We start from the raw sequence: 11,598 nt of genomic DNA, 5'->3' as shown, positions 1-11,598 counted from the left end.
GCTTCCTAAGATCACGCCAATTCCAGAAGCAGTCGACGACAACAACGGTGTAGTCATCGAAATCCTAGATGACGACGACGAGGTATTCGACGATGCGCAGGGCGCAGAAGCAGTCGTACGACCGAATGCAGGTCATCAGGACGAGCAACCAGATCCAGCCGGAGGTCAGCGCCAACTTCGAGACAGGCAGACGATAAGAATGCCACAGAGGTACGACACGAGAATGCCACAGAGGTACGACATAGATCTCGTGGAGTACGAGACGCCTGCCACGTTTGGCGAGGCGGTGCGAGGACCGAATAAAAGGAAATGGATCGACGCTATAAAAGACGAACTGCAAGCTCACAACAAGAATAATACGTGGACTGTAGTCGAAAGAACTGATGAAATGAAGCCCATCGACTCGAAATGGGTCTTCAAACTTGTACGAGGAAAAACAGAAGGACAACCGAGGTTCAAGGCCAGATTGTGCGCCAGAGGATTTCGCCAACAGCCAGGAATAGACTACAACGAAACTTTCGCTCCAGTCGTGAGATACGACTCGCTTCGACAGTTTCTGGCTCGGGTCACACAGGAAGACTACGAGCTGACACAATTTGACGTCTGCACGGCATTCCTCTACGGCGAGCTGGAAGAAGAAATTTTCATGCTGGTTCCGGAAGGGTTGACTGTCGGAGAAGAAGAAAGTGAAGGTGACAGTGAGAGATTAGTGTGTCGACTAAACAAGTCGCTCTATGGTCTCAAACAAGCACCTCGGTGCTGGAATAAAAAGTTTAGTGCTTTTCTAAAGAAATTTAATTTTGTGCAATCCGACGCCGATCAATGTATATATATCGGCTGTGTGGAAGGATGCGTAGTATGGCTAGCGTTGTTTGTCGATGATGGGCTTGTGGCCTCGAAATCATCAAGTGTGCTTGAGAAAATCATTGTAAGTATGAAAGAGATGTTTGAAATAACCCTCGGAGACGCGACTAGGTTTGTAGGGCTACAAATTGATCGAAATAGAGTCGCTAAGAGTATGTTCATACATCAAACCGAGTATGTCGACCGAATTCTAGAAAAATTCAGAATGATCGACGCGAAACAAGTGAGTGTCCCTGCCGACCCTCACTCTGCACTGGCTCCCTCCGAGCCAGACAGTGAGAAACGAAACGTTCCATACCGAGAGGCGGTAGGCTCTCTATTATTTCTTTCAGTGGTCTCACGACCAGATATCGCTTTCTCAGTGAATTCAGTGTCTAAGTATTTAAATAATCATAATCTCATTCATTGGAAGGCTGTAAAGAGAATTTTCGCTTATCTGGTCGGTTCTAGAGATTTAGGTATAATGTACCAAAGAAATGGAAACGAGCCAAATCTAGTAGGTTACTGTGATGCAGACTATGCAGGAGATTTAGAAACACGTAGGTCTACTACAGGGTATGTTTTTGGCTTTGCGAATGGGCCAGTCACCTGGTCTAGTCAGCGCCAAAAACTTGTGACGCTGAGCACGACGGAAGCGGAGTACGTCGCTGCAGCAGCAGCTGCAAGAGAGGTAGTTTGGTTACGAAAACTACTGAGAGACCTTGGCGTCAGTTGTGACGAACCAACGCCGCTGCATGTCGACAATCAAAGCGCGATACGGTTAACGAAGAACGCCGAGATGCATCAACGTACAAAACACATTGATGTGCGACATCATTACATACGCGAAAAAGTAAAGAGCCACGAAATTTCAGTAGTATTCGTACCTACCGAAGCTCAAAGAGCTGACATATTTACCAAAGCTATGCCGAGCGAGCGTTTTTGTAAACTTTGTAAAATGTTGAGTTTAAGAACGTACAGAGAGTACTCAAACAGTGAGAGTGTTGAGTAAAATAAAGGTTTTCGTACTTCTGTCTTTCTATTTGAGTTTAGCGCGTACCTGTCGTGCGCGCATGAAAGACTGCCACGCCACTGACGGAGCTTTCTGTCCGCCAGGGGCGCCTACAATAGTATCGAACAGTCTCATCGATCGATTCTCCCTGTACGGTCGGTGAATAAATTGTTCTCTTCAATATACACGAGCGTCGAATTCAATATCCGCAATCATCCTAATCCTCGAACCTCAATTACCACAGCGTGACTCAACACATGGATCCAACTTGTATCAAACCTATGAATATTAATACGTGATTATAATCGATATAATTGTATATATTTATCTTTGTACAGTTATCTTCAAGAAATGACATGAGATGATACATCTAATATTTGTAAATAGATTTTTGTTAGAGGATCTGATCATGGATCAAAACAATGTGACACACTTACTAGGCGGCCGGTCCCCTAAGTCGTCTACAGACGATTCCGAGTCTCGACATCGAACTCGCGAAACTCATGTTCGACCGTTAGACGCCGTGCCGTCGTAAGCGGTGAGATCCCGACGACGGGCAGAGGCGCCGTACGGCAAACCGGCTCGTGCGACGACCAACCCCCGCGAGGGGACCGGCCGCCTAGTAAGTGTGTCACATTGTTTTGAGCCTTTAATACTGTTTCTGATTGTTATCGGAATGAATTAAAGTATGGTTTTGTATTTTCATATTGTAATTATTATATTCAAGTCATTAAACTATTCATGTATTTTTATTTTCCCTCCAAATGTTTGCGAAAACTTAACTATTTAGTAAAGCTACATAATCGAGTAAATGAATTAAACATTATCACATAACTGAATGAATTAAAATCACAGTCCTTAAAAATACAATGTAGCTAATATATATTCATTATAAAATAGATTATAATATATATATAATCAACTGTTTTATAATGAATTAATTGTACGATGAAACAAAGTTATTTATCTGGTTATAATATTTACAGTCCTTGAATCTGAATCCTTTAAACAAAATTGGACAATTCGTTGAATCTAAGATCAGATTTTAGCTTTCTTCCTATTTTTATCCGACACTGTATACTTGTCGTAACTTTTCGTTGGATCAAAAGGTTCCCATCTACTCGCTGGAAAAATGTGTTTGTTCCTCTCGTACCATGATCTAATGAGAAAAATAAAAAAATAAAGTGTGCAAGTAGAAACTTGCACATTGCTTCCTCATAGTTTTTAAATGTGCAAGTAGAAACCTGCACATTGTTTTCTTATGGTTTTGAAATGTGCAAGTAGAAACCTTCGCTCACAAAGCTCCTCTATGAGGAAGTTTGTATTTTATTCGATGTATAATTATTAGTATTTATTTGTTTTGGCTTCCTCATAGAGGAAGCTTTGTGAGCGAAGGTTTCTACTTGCACATTTCAAAACCATAAGAAAACAATGTGCAGGTTTCTACTTGCACACTCTTCCTCTTCCACGGACATTTCTAAAAAAATTAAAAATTTTTTTTTAAAAGAACCCCTTTACCGATCATCGCCAAATTCAATACCAACCTTCCTTGTAATGTTTAATATATATTGACTATATATGGTCTTATATGATTATATATATTTACATATATATAACATTATTATATATGTTTATATATGATTATATATGATTATATTTATTTTCTCAATATTTACGGAAGTTAGAACAACCACGGACATTTCTAAAAAAATTAAAAATTTTTTTTAAAAAGAATTTCTTTACCGATCATCGCCAAATTCAATACCAACCTTCCTTGAATGATACTCTATCGATTAAAAAAAAAACAGCCCGATATCTCAATATTTGCGAAAATTAGAGCAACCACAGACATTAAATCTGCACATCTAAAAAAATTAAAATTAAAAAAAAGAACCCCTTTACCGATCATCGCCAAATTCAATACCAACCTTCCTTGAATGATACTCTATCAATTAAAAAAAAAACAGCCCGATATCTCAATATTTGCGAAAGTTAGAGCAACCACAGACATTAAATCTGCACATACATACACACATACGGTCAGGCGATTTTGATGCGATATTTCGACATTTTAGAACACTCTGAACATATTGGCATCAAAAACTCAAAAACCAATCTTTTCGTTGGTTTCTTCTACCCTTATTTCATATATAAATCACTTAAATTTGGTTGATTAGACCCAACTTTATACGCAATCAAAGGTTCATATACGAAATTCACGAAAACAAAGCTTCCTCTATGAGGAAGCAAAAATAACATAAAAGAGAATTATACAAAGTATTCTTTTAATAATAAATACCTAAGTAAAACTTTTCCGACATGTGATTCCTCGGTTTCGACAGAAGCATCGTGCATAATACGAATATCATCGTGAACGTCAAATGTGAACAGAGGCCCGCTCTTTCCTCGTGCTTAATCGCAATATAACATACATTAAAATAACATGCCAACATTGTGATATTGCTTCATAAGTTTTATCATTTAGTATATTTATCTTAGTTACAATAAAATCAGTTATAGTTGCAGTAAAACGTATAATGGCGCGGTAATATAAGATTCTCTTTGACATACATTAACTGATCTGCCATTACTGTTTTAAGCTTGCTGAATTCACGCCTCAGAACTTCTAAACATCTCTGAAGAACCTAATAGATAGAATTACCTGTGTGTGAAAATTTAATTTATGCAGCGGAACATTATATATCATGCCAATGTTACTCCAAAAGTGACACTGGAGTATTTTAATAACTTAAACTTCTCTAAACCACTGAGACATTCACCTTTCTTCATTATAACACTCCGACGATGGTCAGATCCATCCCAATAACTGAATGTGATCTCAATTTCTTCTTCCTTCAACGCGTTCTGCTTTCTAGCCCATTCTTGTCTCAATTCTTCCCTAAGTTTATTTTCCTCCTCGTCCCTTTCCCTACTGGCAAAAAACATGTATCTACATCTGGATTTTTCTACATCTTCTTAATCGCAGGGCCATCAGATTGCACATTTTCTGACTGCAGGGATTTTTCGGCATTGTCTTCGTCAGAAGACATCTCAGCTTCATCTTCGTCTTCGTCCAGATTAAAAGACAAAGCTTGAATCTGTCTTTTCTGTTTGTTCTTTTCTGTCTGCTTCGCCGCTAGTGCTCTTTCCTTTTCCTGCTCTTTTTCACGTTCCTTCTATCAAAGCATAAAATACACGTACAAAAATACAAATTATGAGATAATCAGGATCATAAGAAGATTGTAAGAAATTACTTGTGGGTATCAGGATTCGTGAATGTTTGCTCAATTTAACGGCGAATTTTCTCTTGCATTCCGCGTGACCGACGGTACATGCACATAATGTAAATATTACAATCCTGTGTTTGGGATAAATTAAAATAGTGGTTTGATTTTCATGAGGAAAGAATGGACGTCGACATAAAAATCGAGCTGAAAATTGCATTTAAATCTTACCACTGAATCAAAATATACATTTAAATTTTGATATAATAATTGTGTAGAGTACACATACATTAGTGATGTTTGCAAAAGCGCATCTTTTATGCGTTTTTTCTTTAAACGGCGAAACTTCCATTTTTCGCTTGGCGCGAATTTCTCTACCAACATTGGGTTGTCGTAATACATTGCTCTGTAAAGAATTTTGACTTCTGGTCGTTATTTCTTTCCTCAAAGTTGCAGTGCTGTTTTGTCGATTTTGTCCGAGTAATACCTTCGGTGGTGCCATTTTTCAGATATGACGAAACTTTAGTTCCTTATCTAATTGCTATAATTCACAAACATACATATATATAATTAGTTTATATATATTATACATAGTTTAATTTATATAGTGCATAATATAATACGGTATGTTTCAGAAATAAATTGTCAAATTTGAGAAGCATATCAAGAGACACGGTAGTGTCTCGCGCCAAGTACACGCGGAGCGAGACCGACCGTGACTCTTACGCGACGCGACGGGTTGCGAGTACTCGAGATGTTGAGATCTCGATAACGAGTGAACGGATCAAGTTCTAAGTAGGCTTGATCGATAGCTTGGGGTCCAATTAGGGGGGGGTTTCTCTTATAATATTCCGCTACGTGCCCTACGAGCGGAGATATTGCGACGCAAAGTCCAAATGTGAAAATTTATTTTTAAGATACGAATACTTCTTCTACTTCTACGTCGACCGTCTCTCATCTCAATATTATTATGATTATCAGAGAAATGTCACTTTCACTTTTTCGACACTGGCGGCTAGCGGCGTTAGTATCGCAGTGCAGTGCAGTGTGGACAGTGCGTTCGTTTAGCGCGCTGTCAGTCAGTTCCTATTCATCAGTTAACCTATCTCGAGAGCACTCGAGAGACACGGTAAGTACGAAGTACGCGCGGAGCGAGACCGACCGTGACTCTTTACGCGACGCGACGATTAATTACTATTATACTTATTTTATTTACTGTTTATTATTTTACGTTTACGTGAGTGTTTATACATACAGTTTAATAACTTATTTACTGTTTACTACGTTTACGTGAGTGTTTCTACATACAGGTTATAACCTATTATATTATTTTTTATTTTTATATTGACGGCAGGGAGCTGAGGATACTGAAATCAAGGAGCCTGTTCACACGGGGCGTTTCTGCCGCGCGATTGCGGCCGCGCGTTAATAACGTTTGCACGAGCCGCACGCGCGTACGCGAAACGGCAGTAACACCGTATAATCGTGCCGGCGATATACTGAATTTGAATTGCTTCGTGCTCTTATCTGGAGATTTCGTATCCCTACATCGTGTTACCATTGCACCGCTGCCGGAACAGAAGGTTCTCTACGCTTGGCAGAAAGTGACGACTGACACGTACAATCCCGACTTCGTTGATCGCAGGCGAAGAGCTGGACTCGAGGTACGTTTCCGATTTGCACGTAAACAGTATCGTGCGATGAATGTTGTACCCAATTATAACCTCAAATGAAGTTGTGCACGTTGCTAGTAACGCTGTCTGTAAAAATTTGCGTGAAAGATGATATATAATCATATTAACACATTACATTATTTTTAGACGTAGCTGTGATGAAAGAGAATTAGATGGTGACTTAATTTTGGGAGATATAGGTTGTAACGTTCGCGTTTTCTCGCTCGGAATTCGCTCGCCAGGCCAGGGTGAGAAAACGTGGAGACACTGGTCAGTTTCACAGAAAGCTATTTATTCACACTATTTACAATACAGTTTGATGGAGGGCGTGAGTGTCGGTGTGTGTGTGTGTCGCTCCGCTGAGCCGCAGTGTACGTGTACCGGGTTGATGCGCGGTCGGACTCGCGGACAGGCGCGGAGGCACGGTTGCCTTGCGGATTCGCGGGCAAGTACGGAGGCACGGTTGCCTGGCGGATTCGCGGGCCAGTACGGAGGCACGGTTGCCTTGCGGATTCGCGGGTATATAGACAGGTCGGTCAGAAGCTCAGTCGGGAGCGCCCAACTGAGCGGCCCGTACACCGGGAGCGCCCGGCTTGAAGACGGGAGCGCCCGTCTTCCGTACGGCGGAGGGGTCGGGAGCGCCCGACCCAGAGGCAGGAAAGGGCAGGTAATGCCAACCGGGAGCACCCAGCTGGGGAGGCCCGTACCCTGGGAGCGCCCAGGTGAGGACGGGAGCACCCGTTCTCTGTACGGAGGAAGTCGTTGGGAGCGCCCAACGTGGTGAAGCGGTCTCAGAGAGAGGTCGTGTCGGGAACAGAAGTCGGACAGGACTGGTCACTCGAGTCGGCTCGAGTCCCCTATTTATACCCCGAGTGCGGTCGGTGGGGGCTGTCCCACCACTGGGGCTGCCCCACCGCTCGGTTGCCCCACCGCTTGGGCACAGGAGCGCACGCTGAACATGTGCTTAGTGGCCGCCAGGGCCGTAGTGCTAGTGACGAATACGCGTATCGTCACATCACCCCCCCCCCCCGTTTGGAGAGGAAATACACAAGTTTATTTACGCTTACAACATGTTTTTATTGCTGCCTGTACAGTTTACCGGCGCTGGCACGATCGGAGATTGCCCTGTGGGTCAAACCTCAGGACCCACAGAGCTCCACTGGCGCGGGCCCGGAACTTCCGGTTGCGGGTAATGGCGGATCGGGGCACTTGTACCCTCTCCCCGGTGGGTAGCGAGATCCACAGTAAGTCCTGGAGGGGGGAAGTGGCGGAGGCTTGTGCAACTTCGGCGGTCAGGGTGGGGTAGGGGCTTGGTTGGCCAGGGGGTCGGGCCGTGGTGAGGGAGGCAAGGGTGGGCGTACGCTGGTGGGGTGGCGGGGGTGGCGGGGGGCTGGGCGGGTGGTCTTCGGGCCCTGGTGTGCGTGGCTTCCGGTGGCTTCCTCGCCGCACTTCGTGCGGCCGTTGTGGTTGTTGCGGCCGGTCGGGCGGTCTGGCGGCCGGTCGGGCGGTCTGGCGGCTGGTTGGTGGCCGTTCCGTGGGCCGCCAGCTGGTTCACGGTTAGGGTGCAGGTGCTTACGGAACGTCCCCTCCAATGCTTTAAATGCTTGGAGGGGGGGCACGTGAGGGCAACCTGCACCAGTGAAGTAGACAGGAGCAACCGGTGCTACAGGTGTAGCGAGGAGGGGCATGTGGCCAAGAATTGCAGAGGGGGGGTGAAATGCCCGATCTGTGTGGATTTGGGGAAGCCCTCCAACCATAGAACCGGGAGCAAAGCCTGTTCCTCTGCGAAGAGGAAATATAAACCAGGATGGGGGGGGGTACCAACTCGAATCAGTCGACAACATGGTCTACCCAGCCTATTCAGGGGGATTCGGAGGACATAGAGATGAGGGAAACCTCTGCCGGGGTGAGAACTAGACAGGGCGACCAAGCGTCCTTTAAAGGATACTGGTGAGTCCACAGTGTCTCCCAAGAAATGGGAGACAGAAAAAAGGTGAAAGGAAAAAGAGCCGGTAGGAAGGCTGACGAGCAATCAGAGAAGGATGCGGAACAGACTGCCGAACGAACCCCTGAACGACTTTAAATGAACAAGGGGTAGAGGAGGAAATGGAGACGGAGGGCCTTAATGAAGAATTGTAATGGCCCACACACCCACACTTAAGGTTCTCCAGGCTAACCTGAATCACTGCCGCGTTGCCCAGGATCTCTTCCTACAGTCCATGGCAGAGCGCGGTAGCGGTTTGGGTATCGTGGCGGAGCCGTATCGAGTGCCGGACAATCACCCGTGTTGGGCGTCAAGTCGGTGTGGCCTCGCTGCGGTGACGTGGAGGCAGACCGCCAGTCCCGAACCCTGCACTAAGTTGGTGGCGGGCGAGGGTTATGTCGCGGTCAAATGGGGACAGGTAGTGGCGGTTAGTGTCTACGTTTCCCCAAACAGAAGCAGGGCTGAGTTCCGGGACATCCTCAATCAGATTGGGATGTGCCTGACGAGATTTGACCCTGCCCCGATTGTAGTGGCCGGGGACCTCAATGCCAAATCGGTGATGTGGGGATCCCCGGTCACGAACGCTAGGGGGAGGGAAGTAGAGGAATGGATGGCGGAGAGAAATCTATTTTCCCTCAACCAAGGGAATAGATGGACGTGCGTGAGGCCCAACGGGGGATCCATCGTGGATATTACGATGGTGAACCCGGAGGGATTACGCCGCGCCGAGGGATGGAGTGTGGTCGAGGACGTGGAGACGAGATCGGACCACGAGTATGTGGAATTCTCCCTCTTGGCCACCAATCGGGAGATTGTGGAGCGTCGAAGAGCCGCGCATGAGAAATTTCCGCGATGGCAGTGGCGAAAAGCGGACAGAGATCTGTTTCGCGCTGCAACACTGACCGCACTGTGGGAAGAGGATGTCCTGCTGAACGCAACGACTAGCGTGGAAGACAAAGCGGGAAGGATCGGGGATATTATGAGCCAAGCGTGTGACGCTGCTATGCCCCGATCAAACCGATCCCACGCAAGGGAGTGTATTGGTGGACGGAGGAGATTGCCGAACTTCGGCGCTCCTCCGTTCACGCCAGAAGGATTTATCTTAGGGCAAGAGCCCGACAAGACCCCCTGGCAGAGGAGGATGCCGGAGAGGACTACCGCTCCGCCAAGCGGGCACTCTCTAAGGCGATAAAGGTGGCCAAAAACCGCGCCTGGGAGGAGCTCCTCCAAACACTGGAGGAAGACCCGTGGGGACGCCCATATAGGTTGGTTTTGAACAAGCTAAAACCTTGGGCGCCCCCCACGACGGAGTCTTTAGACCCTGGGTTTCTCGAGGATGTGGTGGAAACTCTATTTCCCGATGACGAAGGGGAGAGAGTTAATGGAGCACCTGCTCCGCCTCCCGCGGAGTGGGACGAGGAATTTGGGGTGACAATGGAGGAGCTCCAGGCTGCTGCCAAGAAACTGAAGGCAGGTAAGGCGCCTGGACCTGATGGCATCCCAGGTAAGGCGTGGACCTGGGTCACCGGGGAGTTAGCCGAACATCTTAGGGCCCTTTTCACGAGGTGTATGAGGGAGGGCCGATTCCCTAGTCAGTGGAAGAGGGCCAAACTGGTCCTCATCCCCAAAGAGGGGAAACCAGCAGATCAGCCATCGGGTTACCGTCCGATATGTCTGCTAGACGAGACGGGGAAGCTGTTTGAGCGGGTGATCGCTACCCGCCTTGCTCGGCACCTGTCCCGGGAGGGTCCGGACCTCAGTGAGGCCCAGTATGGCTTCCGGGAGGGTAGATCGACCATGGATGCGATCGCAAAGGTCCGAGCCCTCTTGGAAGCCGCGGCGGAAGAGGGCAGGGTAGTTCTGGGTGTCTCGTTCGATATCCAGAACGCGTTTAACTCCCTGCCCTGGCCGGTAATTAGGGAGGCGTTGATACACCACGATGTGCCTCCCTATCTGATGGCGGTCCTTTATGACTACTTCCGGGACAGGAACCTTCTGTACGTGGACCAGGACGGTAACCTGATGGTCAGGCTGGTAGTGAGGGGCGTACCCCAGGGATCGGTACTCGGTCCACCATTGTGGAATCTGGGGTACGACTCCACACTTAGAACCCCTCTCCCCCCGGGTGCTGGTTGAACGCTTTCGCGGACGACACCTTTCTGGGGGTGGAGGGGGAAACATGGGAGGGGGCCCGGCGAAGGGCTAATGTAGCGGTAGCGTGCGTAGTGGCCGCAATAAGGAGATTGGGACTCCAGGTAGCCCCCCAAAAGACCCAGGCCGTCTTTTTTCACAACGGTTTCTATGGGTAAGCCGCCTGGAGTTCACATTAAAGTGGAGGATGTCCGTGTCCCAGTGGGGGCCTGTATGAAATTACTGGGCCTCTGGCTCGACGGCACATGGGGCTTTGGTGAGCACTTCGCTCGCATAGCCCCCAGAATGATGGCCACGGCCAATAGCTTGGCTCGGCTGATGCCGAATCTGGGGGGGGCGAGTGGTTACGCTCGCCGGCTGTATGTTGCGGTGGTGCAGTCGTCCGTGGCGCTCTACGGTGCCCCTATCTGGGCACCCAGGGCGGCTAGCTCCGCCCGCATTAAGACCCAGTTGAACCGGGTCCAGCGGGTGATCGCTATAAGAGCGTCGCGGGCATATCGCACCGTGTCGCATGCTGCGGCTACAGTGCTGGCCGGAGTTCCGCCCCTCGAGCTGGTAGCAGCTTGTCATGCCGAGGTGTACAGGCGGACAAGACTGCTGCAAATACCGGGGGCAGGCAGTGGGACAGGGCCAATGGAATCATCAAGCTCCAGGCCAAGGAGGACCTGATTGAGAGATGGCGACAACAATTGTCCAATCCTGCCGTAATCA

The 11,598-nt window shown here is 47.4% G+C and overlaps 1 protein-coding gene, 1 long non-coding RNA gene and 1 pseudogene across 2 annotated transcripts; 1 reads left to right on the top strand and 2 right to left on the bottom strand.

Moving 5' to 3' along the window:
- Positions 1-2,809: 2,809 nt before the first annotated feature.
- Positions 2,810-4,260, bottom strand: LOC139823482 (uncharacterized). The gene is made up of 2 exons (XR_011734780.1): positions 4,155-4,260; positions 2,810-3,014 (listed from the first exon to the last, which is right to left on the bottom strand). It is a non-coding gene; the product is annotated as an uncharacterized lncRNA (long non-coding RNA).
- Positions 4,261-4,310: 50 nt separating this feature from the next.
- Positions 4,311-5,581, bottom strand: LOC139823485 (uncharacterized; annotated as a pseudogene).
- Positions 5,582-8,890: 3,309 nt separating this feature from the next.
- LOC139823484 (uncharacterized) lies at positions 8,891-9,928 on the top strand. The gene has a single exon (XM_071796044.1). The coding sequence runs from the start codon at positions 8,891-8,893 to the stop codon at positions 9,926-9,928; it is 1,038 nt and encodes a 345-aa protein (XP_071652145.1).
- The last annotated feature ends 1,670 nt before the right edge of the window (positions 9,929-11,598 follow it).

This window comes from Temnothorax longispinosus, unplaced genomic scaffold (genome assembly GCF_030848805.1).
Source record: "Temnothorax longispinosus isolate EJ_2023e unplaced genomic scaffold, Tlon_JGU_v1 HiC_scaffold_111, whole genome shotgun sequence".
Lineage (NCBI taxonomy): Eukaryota > Metazoa > Arthropoda > Insecta > Hymenoptera > Formicidae > Temnothorax > Temnothorax longispinosus.
The sequence above is the reverse complement of the archived record's forward strand: the minus strand, read 5'-3'. Positions and strand labels throughout refer to the sequence as shown.

Coding starts and splice junctions, on each gene's coding strand:
- LOC139823484 (XM_071796044.1), top strand. CDS start 8,891: ATGGCCCACACACCCACACTTAAGGTTCTCCAGGCTAACCTGAATCAC.